The 26122-nt window shown below is 60.1% G+C and overlaps 1 protein-coding gene across 1 annotated transcript; it reads right to left on the minus strand.

Moving 5' to 3' along the window:
• Window positions 1–154: 154 nt before the first annotated feature.
• On the minus strand, window positions 155–25599 carry CA5A (carbonic anhydrase 5A). Its single transcript, XM_039227809.1, has 7 exons — window positions 25386–25599; window positions 21809–22006; window positions 8467–8585; window positions 6376–6471; window positions 6179–6241; window positions 3750–3905; window positions 155–1225 (listed from the first exon to the last, which is right to left on the minus strand). The coding sequence occupies exons 1-7, from the start codon at window positions 25540–25542 to the stop codon at window positions 1082–1084; spliced, it is 933 nt and encodes a 310-aa protein (XP_039083740.1). The 5' UTR covers window positions 25543–25599; the 3' UTR covers window positions 155–1081.
• Between the last annotated feature and the right edge of the window lie 523 nt (window positions 25600–26122).

A 26122-nucleotide genomic window follows, 5' to 3' on the forward strand; every position in this document is an offset into this window, starting at 1 on the left:
GTGCGCTGACTGGGTCATCGGCACAGGCCCGTCCCTGCCAGAGGGGCATACCCGTGATGCTCCGAAACCACAATGCCGTTATCGGTGAGGATGTTGCCTAGGGAGGAAACTCCGACGCGCTCTGAGTGGACCAGTCACAGAAGGACAGACGCTGTATGACGCCAGTTATACTTTATTCCTAGAGCTGTCAACATCTCAGGGACGGACGGACGGACGCCGGACGGGTGGCTGCCAGGGGCTGGCAGAGGGGGAGTGTGTCCCTGGGCAGAGCTCCAGCTTGTACGATGTACAGATGAGGTCGGGCGGAAGGGGCGGCTGTGCAACCCCACAAATGTGCCGCAAAGCACAGAACTGTTCGCTCGAGGTGGGTAAGATGGTCACATGTCCCTGTGTCTCGGCACAATTAAAACCCAAAACCCCACGGGAGGAAACCGTTACACGCCTTCCAGAACGACCGTGAGGCGGCAGCGGGAGCTGACCAGCCGCCTGGGAAAGCGCCCTGCTCTGAAGGTGGAGGAGGGGCCGTGGGCCAAGGGGGACAGGCAGCCCCCAGACGGTGGGCCCGCCTGCAAGTGGGGGACCCAGTCCCGCCCACGCCTTGAACGTGGACTTCTCGCCTCCAGAGCTGAGGGGCAACACGTGTCTGTTGTTCTAGCCCCTCTGGCTTGTGGTCACATGCTACAGCAGCCCCAGGACATTGACACAACCCAGGAATCTGGAGGCGGAAAAGACGCATGTGGGTCCCGGGCGTGCGTCATCCTGGGAAGCACGGGGCGGCTGTGAGTGTGGAGAAGCAGAGAGAAGAGAGCACGGACCGCCAGGGGCCGGGTCAACGGGTGCCTTCTGGGGTGCTGCCACGGGCCCCGAGATACCCCGAGTCCCGGATTTCCGCTCCCAACCACGCTTAAGTTTGTTTGAAGTGATTTCTTTTCCTTGTGACCGAAAAGTCCGTTGACCGACACAATGATGTCTTTCTTTCTTTCTAACTTCAGAGGTTGGAGCCGATCAGACCGTGAAGCGTGGGACACAGTACTTCCTCTCTTAAAGGCCCGTTCTGTCCGTCGACTTGGACGCCGCGCACTTAGAATCTCGTGCCCTGTTCCGTAGCCGGGAAGGACGAACGGACTTTCCGGTTCATTAGGGCTTGAAGCGGGCGGTAGTTGTTCACCATCGCCTTCTCTTCTTCCCCGGGCGCAGAGACCAGGAGGGTGCGAAGGGCGGCCAGCTGGAACGGCAGCAAGCAGGGTAACTGGGCGCAGGTACAGCGTGAACCAGCTCCCAGGGCCCCTCCTGCCTCGCGCAGCCGCCCCCCTGCACACGGAATCAGGGGTGGCCCCACGTGACCCACACGAGGTGGCGGAGGGGACTCCCGGGCTGGGTCAGAAGACACACTGCAGCTTCCGTCTCGCCCTCTCGCATCCCTTGCCCTGGAAAAGCCGGCCGCCATGTTGTGAGGCCCCCGGCCACTTGAGTGAACCACTTTCCAGCCCCACTGAAGCTTCCAGAGCACGGCAGCCCCCATGGCCTCTGACGACCCCGCCACGGGCGAGCCCAGGCCAGAAGCCCCCACGCTCTGACCCACGGCAACTCGGAGAGACCATAGTGGCTGCTGTGTTCTCAAGCCGCTAACTTTCGGAGCTGACACATGGCATCAGATGCACACGCGCACGTAGGCGCCCCCAGACACACCGCGATCCTCCTTCCTCCAGCTGGGGACCTCCTGCCACCGTCTGGGGGTGCACCCCCCAGGCCCCCCCGGTCAGGGTGAGGGGCCTCACATCACCATGACTCTGTTTCCCCCAGAGGGCAGTGTGCAGACTGTCCCCGCTGCCACCACCCGCCTCCTGCCCTCTTGGGCCACAGGCCCTGACGCGTCACGGGTGGTCGTCGCGTGCGTGCTGAGCGACAGGAGGGTCTTGTGACCAGGGTCCTCCGCGTGCCTCTGACAGGCCTGGTTTGGGAGGGGAGTGGAGGGCTCTGCCTCCTGAGGCAGACGGGTCCTGCCAGGGTGTCGGCGAGAGCGGGCCGTCATGGAATCGCTCTGCCAGAGCGACAGCCAGAGCGCACGTGGCGGGCGCCATGGGGCAGGCCGCGAGCTCGCTGTGTGTCTGTCCTGACACAGACAGCCTGTCGCCATGCTCGTGAGGGTCCCAGAGGAAAGGACACACCAGTGTTTAAAACACAAGCAAGTAACATCTGTCTCCTTACTGTAGGGAACGAACGGAGCGCTTGCAGGAGGAGAGGGAGGAAATTAAATGCGCCGCGGAACGCCGGGGCAGCCGGTCTACTGTGGCGGGCGGGGGGGGGGTCCGTGCGAGATGTTGGGCATTGCTCTCGGGACGCTCACTCACCTCCCCCTGCCACGCCCGCTTCAGCCTTCCCTGCTGGGACCCACCGTGGCCGACGGGACGTGAGCAGACGCAATGACCGCAGCAGCCTCAGTTTGCGCCGGTCACGTGCTCATCTTCTGCGTGTCTGTCGGCCCAGCTCTGGGGACCCACTGACCCAGGACGCATGAGACACAGAGGGATCAACCCGGCCCCCAGCCACCGTGCCATCTGCGGCCTAAAACAGAGGCTCCCTAGCCACCCCACGGACCTGAATGCGGGGAAGTAAATGCTTGCTGTGGGCCACTGAGGTGTGGGTGCTTTGTTATGCAGCATTATTGTAGCCACAGCTGACTGACGTATCCTTCTGGAACATTCTCCCAGCATATATCATGTCTTAAGGCAGCACGTGAGAGGGTGCTTGGGTGGCTCAGTCGGTTAAGCATCCGACTTCGGCTCAGGTCATGATCTCACAGTTCATGGGTTCGAGCCCCGCGTCGGGCTCTGTGCTGACAGCTCAGAGCCTGGAGCCTGTTTCAGATTCTGTGTCTCCCTCTCTCTCTGACCCTCCCCTGCTCACGCTGTCTCTCTCTCTCTCTCTCTCTCTCAGCAATAAATTAAAAACATTAAATTTTTTTTTTTAAAAAGGCAGCATGTGAGAGAAAGTTCTGCAGCCTCGACTGATTACTGTTCTGTCATCCAAATAAGCAGGACAAACCCTACAATCTTCTCTCCTCCAAAGAGCCTACTCCTTACGGCTTCCCACAGTTAGTCAGCGACTTTCCTTTCTTGGTGTATCTGTCACCTAAAAATACCCCCTGAGGTCCCATTCTGGGCCAGGACCCAGGTCCCAGTTTCAATGGCACCTCTGTTCCTGTGAAGTGACTGCAGCCCGAGTCGCACTACAAAGCCAGCCTTGAGCCCGTCCCACCGTCCGTCATCAGCGTCCCACCGTCCGAATTCGAAGCCGCTAGAGGCGAGGTACGTGTTTCCTGACGCGTAGTCCCTCCCTCCCTCCCTCTCCCTGCCTCTCATTCTCCACCTCTGTCTCTCTCGCACACAATTATCCCGGAGTCAGAAGAACGGAACCGCCTCCCGTTTCAGTGGGAAAATTCTTCTTGGGGAAGAACGTCCCAAACACAGCGGAGACGGGCGCCTGGGGGCTCAGCGGCTCAGGTCAGGTCAGGACCTCACCGCTTGCGGGTTCGAGCCCCGCGTCGGGCTCTGTGCTGCCGCTCAGAGCCTGGAGCTGCTTCGGAGTCTGTCTCCCTCGCTCTCTGCCCCTCCCCTCCCACACTCTGTCTCTGTCTCTCTCTCGAAAATAAATAAACTTTAAAAACAAAAAAACCCAGCCACGCCAGAGTCACGCCCACGACCCTGGCTCACGGCGCGTTGGCGGCCCGAGCGAGAGGCGCGGCTCACCTGGTTCCGAGCCACGTGGACGGGCTCCCTCAGGATGACCCACGTGACCGACTCGGCCAGCGGGGCCGTGGTGAGGGACCCCGCGTAGGTCCAGTAGTCCCGGCAGGCGGGCAGCAGACACGACGGCTCGAAGGCGCCCACGGCCGCACGCGCGCCCTGGGGAGGAGACCACGCGTCGGGGCCGGGCTGCGACGGGGCGAGCCCGCGGGCAGGGCGCGGCGCCCCGTCTGTGCCCGAGTTCGTTCCCGGGATAAAGACGGGGGGACGGGGGGGAGCGGGCACGGGGATGACACACGCTGGCCCCTGGGGAGGGAGGCCTCCCTGCTGCCCTGACCCTTCCACCCAGCCGCCAGACACGGGCGCTAGGGGCCCAGGCGGCCCGGCTGTACCCTAACTGCAGACCCCCGGTCAGACACGGAGCCCTTAGGTAAGACGTCGGAGGCGAGGACGGGAGCGGCTTCACCCCTGCTGTCGGCTACCACTGGGGGGCTGTGCTGGCTGCGCACTGTGCGAGCAATTGTCTAGTTAATGTTTAAGAAACAGCAGTTGGGGCGGCCCGGGGGGCTCAGTCGGTTAAGCACCGGACTCTTGATTTCGGTTCATGTTACGATCTCACGGTTCGTGAGTTCAAGCCCTTCGTGGGGCTCTGTCCTGACAGCACGGAGCCTGCTTGGGATCCTCTCCCCCCCACCTCTGCCCCCCACCCCACCCCACTCATGCTTGCTCTTGCTCTCTCTCTTTCTCTCAAAGCAAATAGACAAAACTTAAAAAAAAAAAAAAAGAAGCAGCGGAATTGAAATACAATTCACAGAGCCCAGAACCCACACAATTACAGCTCACGGTGCTCTGGCTTTCCGTGTACTCAAGGTCGCTGCCTGCAGCCATTACTAGTCAGCTTTAGAACATTCTCCGCACCTCAGCAAGGAACCCCAGTAAATGCTCTGTACCGATCACACCCCCTAACCTTCCCCCACCACCCCCATCACGAATGTGCTTTCTGCCTCCACGGATTTGCCTGTTCCGGACATTTCCAACAAGGAATCCTATCCTGTGTCGCCTTGGTGACCAGGTTCTCACTCAGCGTCGTGTCTTCACGTCTTCCCAGCGTGGGGTGCAGAGCGGGGCCGTGGGGGCTGGCGGGGGTCCCCTCGCGGCTCCACGACTCACAGGCTCCCGCTCTGCAGGCTGGCGTTTCGTCTCCTAGGCCCTCACTCTTACGTCTCAGGGGAGGAAACTGAGGCCAAGGACAAGTGTAGGGGCAGAGGTGAGGCCCCAGGCCCCCTCCTCCGTCACCCCTGCTGACACCACTTCTCCCAAGTGACTTGCCCACCAGGCTTGGCCCGCGGGCGGGACGGGCTCCAGAGCGTCCGGGGAAGGGAAGCAGACCCCAGGGTCTGTCAGGCACCGCACAGCCAGGCCCGCTCTTTCCCACCAAGAGGTGGAGGCCACGCCGTGTGGGAGGGGGCGCACGGGGAAAACATCCCGGGTTTACTCTGGCTGCGGACCAGCAAGGAAGAGGATGCTCCCAGCACCGTGACCTTGCGCAGTTCCTGAGCTGGGGGACGGGGCAGCAGGGGGCGGTCTGGTCCTGGTCCCACGAGGCCGGCCCGGAGGTCAACATCAAGGGGAACGTCCGCCCACATCAAACGGGCCCTGTGACTCGGCGAGGAAGGGCTGGCCCCCGCTTTCATGTGGAGCTACTCTTCTCATTGTCACCGCAGGCCCGAGCCCATCCGTCCAGGGGCCACGGTGGCTCCTTGGGTCTCAGAAGTCTTTTGTTTGGTACTGAACAAATAAACTACGTTTCTTTGGAATTCCCATTTCTCCATCAAAGCCCTTTCTCAGCTGTCGCTGGAGAAAAGCTGCATGTTGTCCCTTGTCTTCTTGAGCTGAAGGCAGCAAGGTGCGCACGGGGCGGGCTGGCGAGACTTTCCCCCGTTCCCATCCCTGCCGCCCCCTCCCCCCCAGGACTGTGCGTGCGGGTGGACACTCTCACACGGTAACCGTTAGGCCCTTGTTTCCATCGGTTTAAAACCAACGTTATCCCTGGTAGATGCATCGGCTGGGCCAAGGCTAAAGATTTTTAAAAACTGATCAGTTTAAGGAAAAATACTAAGTCACTCGTAGTACCTGTGGCAGGTGGACGTGGCAGAAACCTTCAGATGCTGCCTGAGGGCTGAATTTTGGGAAAGCTCAGATCGAGTTGGGCACCCCCGTTGTACTGAGGAGGGCGGGGTCCACGGGGACGTCAGAGGGTGAGCCCGCCGGCCACAGGCTGGCATCAGCCCTGGGGAGTCCCATCCCCAGAACGGGACTTGGGCCTCCCCCACCCCCGCCACGCCCTTCCACCAAGCTGATCTTTAACTCTTGCAAGCGATCGTTAATGAAGCAAATTTGCTTGTCTGCTGGTTTCACATCGCGTGGCCTACCTTATGCTTGACTTCCGGCAAGACTTCTAGCAGCTTCTGCAGCGGCTCATGGTGGGCCCCCAGCTGCGGGCACAGACAAGAGAGGCTCGTTTGAAGAGGCGGCAGGCGGGACGGCGGGCACCGGCCACTGTCCAGGGACCGGGGCTGACAGGCCACGTGCACCCGCCTGGCTGGGGGAGCCGCCCGAGCCACGTTACCTGCAGGAACACGCCTATCACAGCCACACCGCTCTCCCCCAGCACAGCTTCCTTGTAACTCCCGTATTTCGTGGAATTCCAGTGAACCAAGTGCAGCTGAAACAGACGAGAAAGGATGTACGTTCACTCGCTGCGGCTGAAATACAGCAGCGGCTGCTCCCTCCCTGGGGCCGACGGCGCGTCCCGTCCGCACTGCTAGCGAGTCGGCACAGCCGCCGGAGCAGTGCCGACCGGCCCGTCTGCAGCTCCCGGGCTCGGGGCAAACCACGGGCAGTAAGGGCCTCAGCACTTCCGGCGAGAGAGGAGGCCCGGTTTAACGTTGCTGGGGCGGTTGGCTTCCTGTCGCCAGATCGGCTACGGGACGCTCGGTTAAATCTGGATTTCAGATAACCAGCGAACAATTTTTAATGTAAGCGTGTGGTCCACACTGTATTTTCCCCCCTACATCTGTCACTTCGTCTATGCCTGTATTTCACATCCCTCCCTGGGTTTCCCAAGTCCCATTTCGCCATCAAGATAGGCTTTAAACAAGGGGCAGAGGACGAGCTGGGGACACACGCTCTCCTGGGTCGCTGGCGAGCGGGAGGCGGGGTGCCGGGGCCTGGCCAGGGCTCCGTGTGATGAGAGCTCATGGCCCTGCCTGTGCTGAGCTCGGCCCAGGCCCAGGAGGAGCCTGGGCACGGCACGTATTTCCTGGCACACTGGGGGCCTTTCTGAACAGTGGCCCGAGCCCCAGGTCCACACTGACAGACTCCAGAGCCCGTGCCCATGCAGGCCTGGGGCCACGCTGCCGAGGGCGCGGGGTCCACGTGTGCCCAGACAGCCATGGGCACTGGGGCCACTGAGGGTGGCCTGACCTCTCCCCGCCCGTCTGGCTCACCTGGAATCCCCTACCTGTTGTCCCAGGTCAGCCTCCCAGAAATAAAGACAGCCTGGCTCAAGGCCCCGACTGCAAGTGCTTCCTTCACGGACCCCACCACTGAACTGGATTTGCCACCCAAACCCCGACGGGAAACGGACGATCCCACAGGGGCGGGAGGCCCGGCCAGTACGGGCCCTCAGCCCCTGCTCGGCTGGCCCAGGGCAAGCCCCTGGCGGACCCTCACTCTGCTCTGGCTTCTAGACAACAACCTCTTCTGCTAAATCATCTGCTCATTAAAAACCACGTGCAGACACATAGTTCCCAAGACAGAAGACGTGCTGAGTAAAATGAGCACGTTGTGTCCGTGTTATTACAACCAGAGATGTAACTTCCTGTTCCTAATCTGTCCCTGGAGGACTGGGTGTGGGATTACAGGTGTTTTCATGTTCTGGTCTGACTGGATGCTGTTTTAACTAGAGCATTACTTCCATCATGACGGCAGCAAAAAGTTCAAACGAAAACAGCCGCTAACTTGAACTGCATCAGGAAGTCAGGGGGTCGGCGGGTGGACCGAGGTGTGATGAAGTGAATTCGGGCAAAACGCCCGTCGTAGGATCAGAGCTGCAACCTCATGGGCTCTCACCGTACAGACGTGCCGATGACTCCGTATGTTGGGAAAATTTCATAATAAAATATTGGGGAAAGTCTATAAGGCACCACTTACTGCCCCACCACACCTACAAAATCCAACTCCTGACATTTATCTCTACTCGTTTTCTTTACAGATTGCCATTCGAGGATGTTGCAAATGTCTCACTGTTTCAAGAAGATGATCTCTGTTGTGAAGATTTTCAGATCTCAGTAGAGGCCCTGAATGCCTTGAAAGACAGGAAGCTTCTAGTCCATGATCCACCGGCAGCGAGCATGTGGCCGAGTGCGGGGCTAAGAGCGCAAACTCTGTTCTTGACTCCCAGCTGGCTGATTTGGCAAGTTACAGCTACTCAGAACCTCAGTCTCTTCTTCTGTTAGAAGACAGTGTGAATAGTACCCTCGCCCAGGACAGCCATGCGGTGGGACAGGCAGGGCGCCCAACTGCTCCAGTTCGAGCTCGGGGAACCCCGTGTCCCAGGAACCCTCTTTCTGGGCAGCCGGGCTTGTCGGCTGCCCTGCGAGCAAGCCTGGCACATGGAAAGCACCCACGTATGTGATGTAGGATGGCATCTACGAACCTCTGCTGGGTACACGTGGCCGTCCACCGTGTGCTCCGAGCCGCACGTGTCCGCTGCTCCCCAGTGGAAGTGGAACTGCTTCAGTCTGTAGTGGTTTTCCAAGGGGCCACCGCTGACTCCTGGAAAGAGAAAGCCGCAGACTCGTGCGTTAGCTTGTCCGCTTGTTGGACCGGGGCTTGCTGTGACACTGTCCACGCTGAGGCCACACAATTTCGCTCTGGAAAGCCTGATGTCCTAATGAAATGACAAACTGGAAGGCAGGCCCCGCGGGGGTGGCGCCTTGTCTGTTCACCCCTGCCCCGGTCACTGAGCCCGCAGCTGGCCCACCACGGGCTCACCGTAAACGCCAGAGTGAATGCAGAAGCCAACACTGCCACCAGGTGGCAGCAGAGAGCTCAACCCCTTCGGTGCAGCCTTAAGGTGAACAAAACCGTTTCTGAGTCGTACGCCAGTCCTAGAAGACTTCCAGACTTTTCTTTAATTAAAAAAATGATATCTTTTGAATGAAAAAGCGGCAGCTTAAATCCCATCACCAAAGCTAATGCATAACGAGCGGGATGCTCACGTAAGCAAATCCTGAGACACAACACACTACCGACCCCGTCAGGCTGACCTGTATGCAGCCCCTGCTCAGTCCAGCCTCACCGTATGACCAGGCTTCATGGGCACACTGCTTTCTAAGTCACCCTGAGACCCGCATGGCATCTCCAAGAGCTGTTAGCATGAGGCTCATGGGCACAGACGGGAGGGCCCCTCATGGGGGGGATCTGGCTCTAAGCTGAGGAATTGTGGCACCACCCCGAGTCCAGGGAGGGGGCTGAGAACCCAATGCCCCCGGGCTGGCCGGTCTCTAGCTCCACTTTGCTAACAGATTCCCACCAACAGTGGCTGCACGGCTTGCTTTTAACCGAAGTGAGCGCACACTGCTGGCCTGGAGACCCCGGCGGACCCCAGGGGTGGCCCTGCCTGCATCACCTCTGCGGGGCAAAAGCAGGGAAACATTTAGTGGCGTGACAGAGGCCATGACGGCGTCAGAGGCTACTGGCTAGAGGTGCTTTCTCTCCTGTTTTTGCCATAAAAAGTATACGGAGCAGAAAGTGCTAACCAGATTCAGTTCACGATTCTGCCCTCAACCAGATGATAGAGCTTCTTGCCGTGTTTCTTCACTTGGAGATGACATCACGAGGGCCTCACCTTGCTGAGAAGTCGTATGGTTCATGAGGCGATCTGCTCTCCCGAGCACACATGTGAGCGAGATTGCAATTTTTAATAACACACAGAAATAAGCACATAAAAACACCGTAAGTCACCATGTCTGAATATACAGGTGCCCACGGCACTCGTGGCGTCAGGAGCCTCTCTGCAGGCGGGAAAGCGGGACGACGCGAGGACCCCCCACGGCTTTAATGGAGATTTTCTGCAGCTATAAGTACAAAGGGGGACGACTTCTTCCCTGGAGGGGACACGGTTTTGTGTCCTGGGGACGTGGGGCAGGTTGCTGGAAAGCGCAGCAGGAGGAGCTAGACTCGAGCCTAGATCTCACGCCAGGTCCCAGCCTTTCCCACTCTGTCCTTCAAAGCCGAAAACACGATCTGAGGAAACCGCAGGCCACAAACTCGGGCGTGCTTGTTCCCGCCTCTGCCCGTGGCGCCAAGGGCGTCGGAGCACCGGCCAGCCAGAGACCTCGCACCACCAAAGCGCAGCCATTAGTGACCAGGAGGCGAGCCTGAGGGAGAGGGTGCACCCCGCCAAAAGTCTCTGCGTGGAAGAATCTCCCGCGTTGGGAACCACGGGGGGACCAGGGCTGCGAAGCCGCTGGGTGGGAGGGCCCGTGCGCACCACCGCTACTCCCTCGCGGGTGAAGAGCTGCAGACAGACTTTCTCACTCTCCGCCCATGGACGTGACCCCCCCACGCTCCCCCAGAATTCTGTACCGCAGCAGCCTCCCGCCAGCCGGCTCCTGCGTATCTGCTTCCACCGGGGATGACAAGGGAAGCCCATCCTTTGGGATCCTGGCGCTCGGGCCACGTCAGAAAAGAAAGGTCCTTTTCAGCGGGGCCTCGAGGACAGGTATCTCCTTCACGCTGACACCTGACGCTTTGTAGGTGAACGACACTGTCCTGGCCCGGGGAACAGGCGGGCTCCTAACAGCCCCCAGCAGCCTGCGGCGCCTCCCTAGCCTTGTCACGTGCAAACACAGACCAGGAGATGAGCAAAACGTGAGCTGGTCTAAGGATAAGCGAGGGGAAGGAGGTGCGCGCAGACACAGGACACGTTACAGCCGGGCTGGGCCTGGGGGCGGGGCCTGAGGGGCGGGGCACCCTGAGGCCGGCTGGTGGACGGTAGTGGAATCTGGTCCTTTTGGCCAACGCAAGACCTGGTCTCCCTTTCGGCCTTTCAGTGCACCTCAGGAGAGCAAAGCAATAGGCCAGGAAGCACAACTTCTATATTCAAGAAGGCCCTAGGTCACCCGGCGACCCCAGCCCAGGCCTGCCTGAAGGTGCAGCCCCTTGGCTGTGTTGCCAAACTCCGCACCCTTCCCTGCCAGGAAGGTCGGGAACTCAATTTAAGGCCGCGGCTCTGGATAAAATAACTTCAAAACGGCTTTTCGTAATGACAATGCACAATGCACTGTCAGGGTACCTCTGTTTAAGAAAACAGTTTCAGAGGGGCACCTGGGTGGCTTAGTCGGTTAAGCGTCCGACTTCCGCTTAGGTCATGATCTCGCGGTTCGTGGGTTCGAGCCCCGCGTCGGGCTCTGTGCTGACAGCTCAGAGCCTGGAGCCTGTTTCAGAGTCTGTGACTCCCTCTCTCTCTGCCCCTCCCCTGCTCACGCTGTCTCTCTCTCTCTCCTAGAAATAAATAAAACATTAAAAAAAATTAAAAAAAAAAAAGAAAACAGTTTCAGAAAGCAAGGCTAATTCGTGAGCTGGGGGCCTTGAGCTTGCCCAGCCCGCACGCCCCAGACTCGGGCGTCAGTGGGCTGTTCTCCACCCAGCTGTCTCCATGGGCAGGTGCACTGAGACATAATCGGGGAATTGCACCGGCAGCTGCCAGACCCCCTTCCCCCACCTCGAGGAAGCCGACCCCAGGCTGAAATTTGCTGTCCGCAGATGCTGTGGTCTCTGTGCTTACAGCAGCCACTGTTAAAAGCCATCTATTTGTAGTTTGGTGCTTTTACCAAGATAAGCAGGCTTTTGGCAGGCGCGGTTGTTTTAAGGCTTAAAATAAGTACGAGAGAAGTTTGAGATGCTCTAATTAGTTAAAACTGAAAATAACACAACATCGCCAAGCATCAGCCCGTTCTTGCTGCCACCCTGGGATCTAACTAACATTCCGAAGCTGTGACACCCAGGAACCGAGCACTTGTGTGTGTTGCCCAGACCAGGAAGGCCTGTCACCCTCTCAGCGAGTGCGGCCGCACCAGCACCGCTACCACAGCACAGCCCACCTCCTAGGATCCCGCAAAAAGGGGACCCAGATTCCTCGCTGGTAGTTATGCTCTAAGATCATCACATATTGGCTCCAGTTTTATTTTTTTAATTTTTTAAGGTTTATTCATTTTTCAAAGACAGCGTGAGCAGGGGAGGGGCAGAGAGAGAGGGAGACACAGAGTCCGAAGCAGCTCCAGGCTCTGAGCTGTCAGCACAGAGCCCGACGCGGGGCTTGAACTCACAAAATGTGAGATCATGACCTGAGCCGAAGCTGGATGCTTAACCGACTGAGCCCCCCAGGCCCCACTTGGCTCTAGTTTTAAAGCCAGGCGGACTTGGACTTGAAGTGCCTTCATGCACTTTGCATGGGCTCTTCTCTCTCTCTGCATCTCAAGACAAGGACACCTACTTTGTCAGAATCCGGTGAGCATCCAACACTGCAACGCTGACAGAACACTCCGGACACGGCCCCTGGAACCCATCAGGGCTCCGCTAGTGGGTGCACTTTCTGTTGTTATTACTAAAATTATTACCATCATCATCGTCATTAAAGCAGAGCTATGCAGAGACCTGAAGCCGCCACTGTTACTTCCGAGGTAGCACCTGCACGCATAGACACTGAAGGGCAAACGCGCCTTAAGAAAGTGTCCGTTAGAAGGGGCTGGGCCAGCCCCGGAAGCATAAGAGAGGAGAAGTCCTTGCTCCTCGGCCGCACCACAGCCTCCACCAAGCACTGGGGATGGAGAGGGAGGAGTTCTGCCTCTTGGAGCCCGGACTCAGCAGGGACAAGCAGTCAGAAAGTGCGCAGTGGGTGCGTGGTCGGGGCGCTCTGGGGGCCCTACCCCGAGCACCGCAGCGGGCCTCCCTGAGGACGTGGGGCTTCCATTGAGCCCTAAGGATGGAGAGAAAGAAGGGCTCTAGGCAGAAAGCGACAAGAGGTACAGAGGACGGGTCGGAGAGTGAGCAGGCCCCCGAGGCAGCAGGACGGAGGCCGGGGCGGGCGGGCGGGCGCACAGGGGCAGTGCGGCAGCGGCCGAGCCGGGCGCCTTCATCAGCAGACCAAACCTTCTTGTCCTTGAAAGTGGACTCGTCACGCAAGGTTTGCCCAATGCCATCAGGTGTTTGATTCCTCCGCTGCCGGGGCCTGACTCCAAACTGTCCTCTGGGAAGGTGTGAAGGGGACGCGTGCCTGGGTGTGGGCTCGGAGCCCCTTCCTGGACGGCCTCGGCCGTGGCCGGCAGCACGGAGCGGCGCACGGCCGGGACGGGGGAGCCCGGGGGGCGCGGCCCTTCCCGAATGTGTGCCAGGGGTCCACTCGCTCAGAAGGGCCTGAAATCATCTTCCCGAGGGCTCTCCGTGGCTCCTCGCAAGACCCTCCCCTTCCTCCCCCCTCCCCAGGGGTCTCCCCCTGACCTGTCCCCTCCCAGACGGTCTCCCCTCCTCCTCCCCCCCCACACCCCCCAGGCCGCACACTGCATCCTGGCTACAACTGACCCTCTTCCACCTCGAGAAACCTGTTCTGTTCCACATGCCCCTCCTTCGGCTGCCCTGTCTGGGGGCCGCACAGGGGCCCGGGAAGGGTGCCAGCCAGAGGAGGGCGCGTGGGGAGGGGTGTGGGGCGGGTGGGGGCTTGCACTCCGCACCTGTGTTCCCTTTCCAATGTCCCTCTCTGTGTATGTCCCAACTTGAGATCTTGCGAGTGCGGACGGCGTCTCGGCCCTTGGCGTTCACCAGGCGCGTGGAGACCTCACCGAAACTTTGCGGGAGAAAACGGCGTGGCTTCTCTGCCGCAGACGTACAGCCTAGCTTCGTGGGCGGAGCAGGAGCAAGAAACCCCGGGCGCCCTCAGAAGCGTGGTCAGCGGCCCTCCCGAAACGGAGAGACGGAGAACAGCCACTGCCCTGGGCGTTAGGGCGACAGGGATTTGAGGTGGCCGCACGAGGTTCCCCTCCCATTTCTAGGCTGAGGCCTGTTAAGGGGAGCGTTTTGCCAGACAACGGGCCCGGACACCAAGGGCGAGGCCGTGACGGACCCACGGGGGCGGTCGGGGAGGGCTGGACCAGACAGGGGTGAGCCCCCCTCGGCCCCTGGGCCCGTGATCTGTTCCCAAACCTGAGGAGCTGGTGTTCCGGAGAGATGCAGGGAGGAGGCGGAGGGGAAGGAGGAGGGAGGCAGGAGGCGGCCCCAGCCCTGTGCAAATGGGTCTCAGTCTCAGGGGAGGGAGGGTGTGTGGGGCCCCAGGGCGAGGTGGGGGCCGGGGACCAGTGAAGGGGAAGTAGTATGAGGGCAGGGAGGAGAGGGGAGGCTGGCGCAGGGGAGAGGAGGAGGGGAGGGAGGAGGAGAGGCCAGAGAGACGGCTCTGGGCCTTCCCAGGCAGGGGCTCTCATTCCCACTGAGCCACAGGATCAAGCCCGGAGACACTGCCTCTGCGCCCACGCTCCCCGTGCCCAGGACCCGAGGGAAGACGAAGGTGGAAAGGCAGTTTTAGGAACCGTATAGACAGCCTGCAACTTTGCAGGACAAAATAGCTGCCCCAGGACACTTCATCTCCATCAAGGCGAGACTGTGGTCGGTGCGGCCACACGCCCCTTCGTGAGGCCCAGGATCCCCTTCCGGGTCCCACCCCCCAGCAGAAGCTTGGAACTATGGGTGCCCCTCCCAGCAGGAGCCTCGCTGAGGCAGCAGGCGGAGGGCCCCCCGGGACTCGGGTCCCAAGTGGGACGGTGCCGGGGACAGAGAGGCGGCAGAGCGGTTCCTGAGCGACTCCAGGCCCCGTCTCCCGCCTGCCTTCCCGGGAGGGAGCCCCCGGATTCTTCCGGCCAGCTCCGTGTTGGCTGCTGTGACTCGAGGCAGCTTCTCTGCTCACACCTGACGATCCCCACGATCCCCACGGAGGGACTTGGCCATCACCCTGCTGGGCGGGCGGGGCCGTGTGCACCTCTCGGTGCGGATCTCGGTGGTGAATGGACTCGCCATTTGTCCTCGCAGGTGAGGGACCCTCTGCACGGGCCGCTCACACGCCAGGATGGGGCCTCCCCGCCTGCAGTTCCCAGGGTTTCTCCATCCGCCGGTTGAGTGGGTCACGCCGACACGCCGAGTCCTCCATTGTCCCAGAAAGGGAGACCCCGCCCGGCGGGCAGCTGCTCCTCTGCCTTCTCGGTGCTCCCTCTAGTGGAAGACATTAGAAGAACACATGGCCAGAGCCATGTCGGGAGACAACTACCATCGAATTGTCTATTCAGCTCACAGGGTGCTAAGTGCTTCCCAGAGCCCTCCTGAGTTCCTCCAGAGCCAGGCAGATCTTCCCTTTACAGAGGAGGAGACTGAGGGTCAGAGAGGACCGAGGGTCAGAGAGTTGAGGTGACTTGATAGAGCTGATGACCTGCTCTGCACCCTTCTCACTCTCTCCCCCTCCCTCCCTGTCTCTCTCTCTCTCTTTCTGCCCCACAGCGGGACCCTCACCCCATGCTGTACTCTCCCTGCACCTCAGGAATACTTGAGTGGCCTCTGCGTGCAGAGACACGGCATAGCCCCCACAGGGACCCGTCTAGCGTGTGGGACAGAGGCGATGTGCCCTCTGCGGTCTGCCCCCCACCACTCCCCTACGCAGGTGGACGGGGTGGGAACAGGGACAGGGTAGCCGGGCACCTGGGCACCTGGCTTCAGGCTCTCCCCCTGCAAGGCTGCAGAGCGCGGGCCCCTTTCCTGTCGAAGGGGAGCAGCACGTGGGATTTGGAAACGGCCCTCGGCTGAATATTGGGTGAGGACGTCCCCTCTCCACGTGCGGGAACATCTTCTGTTTCTTGGGGTGATTGTGAGGATCAAAGGGGGTAAAAGCCGTACCCCGCTCAGCACACAGCTGTGCCGCTCGAGGGGGACCCGCCACGTCCAGCAGCCGCAGTGACTATCAGTCAATGACCATGCGTCTCCTTTGCGTCGCGCGGCCACCCGGAGGCGGGTCGGGCGCTGTCACCCCTTCGGGAAGGGGGCCAGGGGCTTCCCAGGAGAGGTGGTGTGGGCGGAGGGGAGTCTGCCTTTGCCTACTTTCCTCCCGCACTCCCTCCGCCCTTAGGAAGGTCCCTCCCCACAGCGCCCCTGCAGCAGCCCGCTGGGCCCTGGCGCCAGCTGCTTCTCCAATGCCGCTGAAAGCCCCTCTGCCTCCCCCTCTGTTATTCGTCATCCCTGGCGGGCGCTAATCTCCAAGCGCTCATATCCCCTGCTCCCTGGAAAAGAATGCTGGAGCCTCCACGCTGACGGAAAATGTCCGCCGCCCCCTGGTTACGTTTCTCTCTGAGATTCTGGTCACCCGTGTGCGTAGCCGGGCCTGAGTGATCAGAGTCGGCAGAATCACTTCTACCCCAGGTGCCTTCCCCGCTCACTCCCCTTCCTGCCCGCGAGGCACTTCCTTGCCGTCTATCCTGTGTTTTTTGTATTTTGTGTTTTTTTTTTTTTGAGTTATGGGAGTGTCTCCTTTTTCTCATTTTCTTGCTGCAAACGTGTTTTAACGGGCTCCAGTCTTCAGCTGCGTTTTTCATTTCCTTTGCTCTTGGCCGGTCCCGATTTCCAGTGGCGCTGAGCAAAGAAGAAGGGAGATGTGGAAACAGGGAGGGCAAGCCTGGGAGTCGAGCTGGGGCGGGGGCGCGGGCATGTGAAATTGAGTCGGAGACAGAGAAAGGAAACTGGGTTTTTGGGAAAATGACAAGTAAAGTAAAACCAGATTGGCCTGTGTGGACACGAGCCACAGGGGGAATTATCTAGCAATTTATACGGCCAGGGAGAGACACCCAGATAATTCTTTCGGTCTGTGGCCGGGAAGGGGTGGGGAGTGAATCCCTTTGAATCAGATTGAGAAGCGGGTGCGGAGGCCAGAAAGTGAGGGTCAGGCCCAGGTCAGCGCACAGGCCTGGCTGCATCAGGGCGCAAAAGTCCTGGATGCCGACGGCCACCTGAGCCGGGGGTGGGCCGCGGTCAGCGCAGGGCCAAGAGCAAGCTCTCCGGGCCCTGGGGCGGAGCTCGGAGCAGCCTCCCGGCCCGGCCCCGACCACCTCACTTCTGGGCACCACTCCTTGCTGCAGGGCGGGCTCGCCCTCAGTCCCCATGATGGGCTCCGCGACCACCTGGGCTTCGGGGGTCAGCCCCTGGCCTGGGGCTGCTGGGCTTGCCAGGCAGGGGTGCTGTCCCTCCAAACCACTCAATCGGCAGGGTGAGCCGGAGCGGCAGATGCCACCTGTGCTGCCCTGGGGAATGGCCGGCTTGGGGTGACCCCGCCAGGGGCAAGCAGAGCCCCCCGGGGGGACTCAGGCTCCTTCCACCTTCCCTTCCATTCCTTCCATTCCTTCTGTGCTCCCTCCATCACCTGACTCAGCCACACCCTGGGCTTTTCAGGATCTGAGCCCATGCGTTTCCTCTTCTTTGCTGAAGCCAGTTTGAGTTGAGATTCTGCCACATGCAACAGCCTCAGCCAGTACAGGGAAGGCCTGGCCTGGAGAGCCCGGGCGAGCTCAGAGGCAGCAGGGCCTCGGAGGGAAGAGGGCCTGGGACAGTGACACGGGGGACCGACCAGAGCTGGCTCCTGGGAGGCAACCGTCTCCTCCCCACCTGGGATCAGTGACTGTTGGAGACTGAGGCCGGCTGTGTGGGAGTATTTACACCAGGGAAAGTGGCTTCCCATACCCACCCCGAACCCCAGAAGGCCGCCTTTCCCTGCACCACACTAGCCAGGCTCGCCTGGGCCCTGCTGCCCCGAGGCCGGACCTGGGGTCTTCAAGCCCCGGGGCTCCGACGCCCAGCTCTGTGGGTGGAGTGGGGGAGGGGGACCCAGCCCTGGGGCTCAGGACCCAGGCTGCCTCTGCATTGCATTTGAGCAGAAAGCGAGAGGAGGGGGCCGCTGGTTCCCAGGTGACTCCCTCCCTCCCGTTTCCTCTCTCTCAGCTTGATCTTCTGTATTAGGGCTCTTGGAAACGAGGCAGAATTATCATTAATCAAACTGACTTAAGCAAAAAAAAAAAAAAAAGAAAAAAGAAAAGAAGAGAGATGTATCAGTCCAGGGGCTGGTCTGGCCTCAGGCACAGCTGCATTTCGAGGCTCCAACAATGGCTTCGGGCCTCAAGTTCTCCCCACCTCTTGGCTGAAGACCAGCGGGTCCGGCTCCCAGCTGCCCCCGCACAACACAGGCAGAAAGGGATTCTCTTCCAGCACCTTCCAGGGGACTCTGGTGCTCAGCGGTCTGACCGGAGTTGCACGCCCGCCGCCGGGCAGACCTCAGAAGCAGAGACAGGCCGGTGGGGCTGGCCATGCCCAATTCTGTGAGTTATACTTTGGGTAAAAATTCAAGAGGTTGAAATTCTGGGCTAATTAAGATCTGTGACAGCCTAGTGTGCCCGCCTCAGATCTGAGCCTGAGCCCCAGAAGATTCAGGAACCTCTAGAGCCCAAGTCCCACATGCTGTTAGACGCCCAGACGAAAATAATAGTAACGACTTCGCCCTTGAATTGCCACAGAGACGGCCCTCCCCAACCTGCCAGGGGAGCCAGGCATGGGCTTCTTGCTGGTGGCTGAGGGGTGGGTAACCCAGGCCCCAGGCCTTCCCAATGTTGGACATGGGCTTGGCTGGCACCCTGAAGGTGCTGGCCCTCTGGGGACCTGACCACAAGCCCAGTACCAAGTGGGGTCAGCGCCTATGGCTTCACGCCTGAGCTCTGTGGATGCTGGGTGCAAATTTTTTCCATAGGGAGGTCACGCTCGTGAAGTTCCCTTCTTTGGAGAGCAGAGAATCCCGTCCTGAGGGCTCTGTGACTTCTGGCCAAGAATGTCTCTGAGCCTCATTTTTCTCATCTGTCAAATGGGAGCCAACGCCCATCTCAGCAATCGTAAGGAGTAACTTAAGCTTCTGCAAGCACAGCCTTGGCAAGGAGAGGGGCCAGTACACGGCGGACGCGATGACTCCATGTGGGCTTTCCAAGCAGCAGGGACTGGGGTTGAACCTGACCCTCCACTCGCCACCGCTCGACCCTGAATGAACCACTTCTCTGGGCCTCTGTTTGTCCTTGAGGAGAAGGAGGAGACAGTCGCTGTCCGCTGTGATGTCTGTTTAGGGCCGTGCTGCTATTCATCAGATGGAGGTGCTTTTTAAAGTGTGTGTTCGCTTGTCCGTGTGGGAAACCTTCCACCTTCTAGAAACGGCATCACGATTTACCTCGGGACCGCGGCTTCCCGAGCACGTGGTCTTGGTGAGGCTATCGGTCAGCGTTACAGGCGCTCCACCGACCAGCCGCTGACCAGGTGCCGTGCTCAGCCACCACGCCCTTTCCCCCGGGAATCTGAACGATTTTTGTCAAATGTGTCCTAACAATACACAGGAAGAAGTCCTAAGTAACTTTCAAAGCTTTTTGTATTTTATGACTGAAAGGAAAATAAATGTATTATGTAGATATGAGTAAGACCCATAACTATGCATAATAATTATATGGGAGGAGTATGAATTCTAGAGTAACTCATCCTGTTATCTGTTTTTCTCAAAATTATTAGTATATTCACGTAACTATTAATCAAGCAATTAAAAGCTCAGAACCATTATTCTTTATCTGATCTTTTAAAGTTGCTGCATAAGGAGCACCTGGCCCTGTCTATAAGTAGAGCATGAAGCTCTTGATCTTGGGGTCGTGAGTTCGGGCTCCACATTGAGGGTAGAGTTTACTTAAAAAAATGGGGGCGCCTGGGGGCTCAGTCGGTTAAGCTTCCGACTTCGGCTCAGGTCATGATCTCATGGTTTGGGGGTTTGAACCCCGCGTTGGGCTCTGTGCTGACAGCTCAGGGCCTGGAGCTGCTTCAGATTCTGTGTCTCCCTCTCTCTCTGCCCCGCCCCTGCTCACACTCTGTCTCTTTCTCTCAAAAACAAACATTAAAAAATGTGTTTAAAAAAATAAAGTTGCTGCATAAAAATTTTTTTAAATGGCACAAAGCACATTGAACCTGAAAATCCAATCTTAGCTGCTCCCTGGGAAGCCGGGCTTGGAAGACACCAGCAAGGGCAGAGACGAAGTCGGCCCACCGAACGGGGAAGCACGTTGTGCCCGGCAGCTCCGGCGCCTTCTAGGTCTGAGAATGCGGCTTCCCCGGCTCTCCTGTGAGCCCTTCCCAGAAGTCCCTCTGTGCGGACGCTGGCCAGAGTTGGCGTTCCGGCCCCCAGCCCTCAGCGAGCGCCGTGTGGGTGGCCTGAGGGTCATGGCTAAGACCGACTCGCAGCAGCTGTGAGCAGGTCTGGGTCCTTCCTGCCTGTGAAGGGGAGAGACCCCCGGAAAGGTGAGTTCCGCTGTCCGGGAAGCGCTTCCCAGGGCCTGGCTCGGGGAGAAGCCCCAGCCCTGCAGCCTCTCCCTCCATCAGAGGCAGGCCAGTGGAGGCTGGGCCTCCGCTCACCATCCCGCCCCTCCCCCGGGGCTCTCGGAAGGCCGGCGCGTGGGCAGCAGTTGGCTCAGAAGCGGGTGACCCAGAACCGCAGCGTTTGCTGTGGTGGAAGCAGGGGCACAGGAGTCACGACAGAGGGGACGCGGGGCTGACGCCCCCAGTGACGGTGGGAGCAGGCTGACCGCTCCAGGGCGTGCGCTCGGCTCTGATGAAGGCTCCGCACCCGCCTGCGCCCCTGCAAGGCCAAGCCCGCGAACCAGCTCCCGCCCGGTGTCCTGCGGCCGGTGGCGCAGGAAGGTGGACTCCGGGTCAGTGGCCTTGGAGGTGCTCTCCCCACCGGGGGAGCAATGGAGGCTCACGTGCTCCTTAGCTTTTCATTCGCTGCTCACCCCCCAGTGATGCTCAGTGTGAACCAGAGGTCCCGCTGTCCTGGGCTGGCGTCCTCGCGGGGCGACGATGCGGAAGAAAGGTGACTGGGCTCACGGAAGGGGCCGGAGCGAGGGCTGGCCCACCAAGGACCTGGGCCTGGGGGCTGGGCCGGGGGTCTCCGGGTTCAACGACTCCCTGGGGGGCTCCCAAGACTCAGCATAGAGCTGTACGCAAGGCTAAGATTTATACAGCGAAATGACGCAAGCAAAATCTGCAATAGCGGTGTAGACGGCGCTGTCCGGGGGAAACCAGGCGCCGGCCTCCAGGGCCCTCTCTCGCGGAGCCAAACAGGACACGCCGGGTCCCCCAGCAATGAGTGGTGACGGCACGTGGGAAGTCGCGTCCACCAGGGAAGCCCGTGAGAGGCCTGCTGCCTCACGTTTCCGCTGTGGCTGGTCGCCTAGCGCCCTCTGCCCGCTCGCACGACGGCCCCCTCCCAGAAGGACGACAGTGTGCGGCACAAACAAGGTTTACGATGACACTAGCAGGTGCTGAAGGAACGCCAGACGGAACCCAGCGGCAGTCCCGACGGAAAACAGGGGCGAGGGTCCTGGCCAGGCTCTCAAGGCAGGGTTCACGCCAGGCCCTCGGCAGGGTGCTAAGACCCCACAGGACCCGAGGTGGGGGTCAGGCGCTCACCGCCTCGCCTGCGTTCCTGGCCGCTGGCCGCCTGCTGGATCCCCGCTGCACCCCTGGGCCTCACAGCCGCTGGGTGTCCTCCGGGCAAGAACCGGGCACCCGGCTCTGGATGCCGGGCCTCGGCGTTGGTACAATTCCGTTCTTCCTCTGCTTGCGGACCCCGCCCCCACCTCGCCTCTCTCCCCCACCTGCTCTGTTCTCTGTGAGCTGCCGTACATGTGAGTTTCTTCCCCACCAGCCCCGGGATGTGCAGTGAGGCTGTGCGAGCGTCGGGCGTCGGCATCATCGTCCTTAACGTGTGCGTCACCTCCCCGCCCTGCGACCCTGTGATGCCTGTTCTTTGCCCCCAAACACTGTGCGTCAGCAAAGCCCCGGTCCCCTTCTCTGCCCGGCCCGTGGCCCTGCTGTCCGGCCGTGACAGCCCCGGCCCCGCTCACCTGAGCCCTCGGTGGAGTCGTCGAACTCCACCTGGACGAAGTAGCCGGTGTTCCAGACGTAGAGGCAGCTGTCCGCGGCGTAGGAGACCCTGAGAGGCTTCAGCCGCGGGTCGTAGATGCAGTCGCCGCAGCGGATGTTGATGGGGGACTGCCGGGTGCCCCCCGGCACAGAGAGCGGGCCCTTCCAGGGGGGGTGGCCTGGGGTGGAGAGGAGGAAGAGGAGGCCTCTGCTGATGCATCGGAGTGATTAGCGCCTCAGGGGAGGCCGCCTCATCACACACGAAGAGCCAGGCCTCCGGAAACTGGCCCAACACGGAGCCCGGGGGCCCCCAGAGCTCAGCAGCTCAAGCCCGGCTCCTGCACGTGGGGCCCGGGCTCCACCTCCTGTGTGAACCACCCCCCATGTGGCTTTCCCGCATGGCATTGACTTGGTTTCGATCCGTGGTCAGCGTCACAGTGTGGTCACAGGAAGTCCGTGCCTCCCTGGGCTCCAGCCCACAGGGGCCACAGGAAGTCCGTGGTGGTTGTCTGGGCTTTTGTCCACACGTCCCCGTCCTGGCTCCCTTCCACAGCCCTGGTCTCCCGTCGTCCCTTCTCACCCCGAAGCCCCACCAAGCGGGCACATGTCATCACTGCGTCTGATGGGAAGTCACGTCTAACAAACAGGGCGTTTCGGGAACCACCCTCACCTCCATCTTCTCTTTGGGGAGGAGGGGATCTCCCGCCACGGCGTCACGGCCCAACGCGTGCATGGAACTCCGGAGGGGCTCAGTGTCGCCGAGGTGGCCCTCATGCCACGTGGAGACTGAACTCAGCCCCTGACACGGAGATGCGCCGTGTGGAAGAGGGGGTGTGTTCAGGTTACACTTGCTGAGCCGCACAAAGGGGCTGCCAGCCACGTGGACACGGTGTCCGTCCCCAGTGAAAGGGCGTTGCTCGTGACCGCACGCAGTGAGGGAGGCTGCCCGGATCCTGAATGCGCTCGCACGCCTCGAACCTGGCGGCCGGGTCGTGTCCCCCCGTGTGAGGGCTGCGCGGCAAAGTAAGTCTTGTCTTCGCTAACGCGGGTGTCTGATGGCAAGTAATACAAGTAATACAGTATCTTCTTTTTTTTTTTGCCGACTCAACAGGACTTACCGCGCTCCAGCCATGGGTCAAGTACCGGCCCAAATGCGGGAAAGACGCAGAGAACAGATCTGGACCCACCCTGCAGCCCAGCCAAGCCAAATGCGGGAAGCCTCGTGGATGCTCGAGCCAGAAGTGCCCTCTCACGTGCCCAAGACCTTGCTGCGGTGTGCTGATAGGCGTTAGCACCCCGCCGTCCTGAGGGGCCCGCGTGGGCCATGCCTGCCGTGGCCATGCCTGCCGTGGCCAGGGTGCAATGCTCCCGCCAGCACGGATGTCACCAATCTAGCCTGGGGAAGAGACGCACTCGATGGGTGAAAGGTAACTCCCGCGGGTCCTGGAGTGTGGCGGGAGAACACGCGATTGAGATGATTCTGGAACATTTTATAATGCTGTCCGTCTTCTCTCTAGGCCGAACCACTAGTGACTTTCAGTCACACAGAGGTCCCCTCATTGGCCGATTCTCTGTCTGCGGTTTCAGTGACCAGAGGCCAACCGCGGTCGGGCAGCGGGTGATCCAACTTCTGACGCGCTGTCAGGTCACTGATGGCCTAACGCTGGTCACACACCCCACTGCACCTCTTCGCCTGGGCGTTTTATCATCTCACGCACGTTGTCTCGGGAGGTGAGTACAGGGCAGTGAGGCCACACTTACGTAACTTTGACTACAATGTTTCAGTTCTGTTTTATCGTAAGTTCCATTGTTCATCTCTGCGCCAAATTTATAAATTAAACGTATTATAGCTGTGTGTTTAGGAGAAAATGGTCTACAGAAAGTTCCATACTTTCTTTGAAAAATCCGAGGGGCTCCTGGAATGGCCCCCGGCTCCAGATAAGGGGGGGGCGGTGTATCTAGTCACAAACTCTCTTTTTCCTCCAAAGGAAGTGTTCCGTCAAATACCAACGTGCAACACGCTAACCTGAAGGCACAAGCCTCTGAGGGAGCTCCAGCCTTCCTGTGGCAGCGGGGACTGTCCAATGCGGCGTACTGAACCCCCCGCGGAGCCCTGGGGTCCCCCCGAAAGTAGTTTGAAAACCACGGTCCTTGACACAAAACGGCACTCTGTCCTGCACACGGGTGTGAGGGTGTGAGGATGGGGTCGGCAATAGTTAAAGACTGAAGACTACGTCATGTTCCCCAAAAAGGAAATGGTTAAATACAGGGGTGTCCACGTGACGGCCCAACGTGACAGTAACAATTAGTGCCTGGGGCGGTTTGCAAGGCCCCAGGCCTGTCCATTCCCGACCTCGTTTCTGCCTCCCCCGGCGCGGGGTGACGAGTGCCGTGACTACCTGGGGTTGAAGAGGCCACGGAACTGCCCAGGGGCTGCCAGCCCAGAAGCGGTGGGGCCAGGGTTCCGGTCCAGAGGGCCCGACGCCCCTCACGGTCACACCAAGTGCGGAAGAAGGGACAGTTGTGAAGTTGTCTCCAGTTGACTAGAGAAAACCCAGTTGCCGATCGACATGTACAGCGGGGTCAGCGCCTGTGTTTTTTGAGCAGTCTCGCGAACGCGTAGGCACGTTTCCTGTGCAGGGAGGAAAGCGTCCGCGGCTGGGCCCTGACGCAGACCTGGCAGTGGCCTCTGGGAGTTGGGGTCGGGGGCAGTGCGGGTGTGAGCGCCTTTCCGCGTGGTTTCAAGTTTATGTGCAGGTCTAGGGCAGGGCCCAGGGTTTTACTTCTGGCTCCGCCCTTCCGGGCACCCGCTCTGAGTACGAGTCCGGAATGTTCACTGAGAGCCTGCTGTGCACCAGGCTTTCTACATGTGGTTCCATCTCTACGTGGACCCTGTGAGACGATCAGTTCTCCCATTTTACAGATGAGCAGCCTGGGGCTCGGGCTGAACGCAGCCGGCCCCGCTCTGACCTCTGACAAGAGGCACTTGTCCCCAGTGCCCACGCTCGGGACCCTCTGGTCCTGAAGCCCAGGCTCACCCCACTGGCCAAACCTGGAAGGTGAGGATATTTCAGGAATAAAAATCAGAAGTGGCCTCATTAGCCAGCCTTTTTTTTTGGACAGGGGAGAAATCTGCGACCCACGAAGAAGGAGCATTGAGTCCAAGGTCACAGAGCGTTAAGGACACAGGCTGCCAGGGTGCGGGTGACCTGGGGCAGTCTTTGGACAGAGCTGGTTGGACGATGGGTTTGTTGCATGTTTGCAGAGAATGTTCTGGAGCTCTAACGGCTGGTGGTGGGGCTACTTTCTAGGGGGCTGGAGGGTCCCAGCAACACCCCATCCTGGGGGCTGCTTGCTACCTGTCTCCTGAGGATCTCACCCTCCTGACGGCCCCGCGGAACGGAGGTTAAAGGAATCGTCCAAGTTTAGCCACGGGAAAGGAGGCAGAGCGGAAAGCTGAACCCCAGCAGACCGGCTCTGACGCCGCCCATTTTGGAAGATGCTACACAATTAGCCAGACATCAAACTGCACCTGGGGAAGCCCAAGGGTCTACTTACGAGCATCGGTCTGATTTCTCTGCGCACAGGGACCCTGCGAGGACCTTCGCTCCGGCCTTAGCGGATGACTGCGGAGGGTCCCCCACATCTGCTTGACCAAGACCGAGAAATCGGATGACTTCCCAAGGCTCCTGCCCAGCACCGGGCTCCTTAGCATCTTGTAACTGCTCCCCGCAGACCCCAGTAAACCCAGGGTGGTTTTCCTACTCTCTGCTCCCACTTCGGTCGGGAAGAGCACAGGGTGGGGCTAGCCCACCTCTTTTTGTAGAAACGTACCCAACCCTCTGATCTCAGGGTTAAATTTCAACCCATGCCTGCTCCAGCCTCCGGATGACGGGCAGTGTGGCGTAGGGGTGGCGCCCCATGACAGACCTGTGGCCTTCACTGTAGCTGGCCCCTCGGCTCACTGAGCTTCGATCTGGTAAACAGCAGCGTGTGCCAGGCGGTTAGGAGAACCCCGTGGAGGGCCCACTGCCTGTGCTGGAGGGAGGGCGGGAGGCAAACAGGAGAGAGCAAAGGCCTCGCTCTCGGATGTTGACCCCCGGTTTGGAGCCGTGTCGTACGCCTGTAGGGCCAGGCACAAAGCCGTGCTGTGTGCGTGTGAAGGGAATGACAGGTTCCAAAGTGTGGGGACAGGAATTAGGCAAAGCTCTGCCGGGGTGGAGGGGCGGCGGGCAGGTGACCCCCTCTGCCACGGCTCCCGGAAAAGCAGCCAGTCCCCATTTGCCACGAACAGA

The sequence above is a fragment of the Hyaena hyaena genome, unplaced genomic scaffold, assembly GCF_003009895.1.
Source record: "Hyaena hyaena isolate Hyena2069 unplaced genomic scaffold, ASM300989v1 scaffold_1, whole genome shotgun sequence".
In the NCBI taxonomy this organism is placed as follows: Eukaryota; Metazoa; Chordata; class Mammalia; order Carnivora; family Hyaenidae; genus Hyaena; species Hyaena hyaena.

What these genes read in the sequence shown, in the direction of transcription:
- CA5A (XM_039227809.1), bottom strand. Translation starts at nt 25,542, where the DNA reads ATGCTAAGGAGCCCGGTGCTGGGCAGGAGCCTTGGGAAGTCATCCGAT. An exon ending in GCCACGTGTACCCAGCAGAG is followed by an intron (nt 6,472 to 8,466) that starts GTTCGTAGATGC and finishes CGTCTGTTTCAG; the next exon opens with CTGCACTTGGTTCACTGGAA. An exon ending in TGCCGGAAGTCAAGCATAAG is followed by an intron (nt 3,906 to 6,178) that starts GTAGGCCACGCG and finishes TCTCCTCCCCAG; the next exon opens with GGCGCGCGTGCGGCCGTGGG.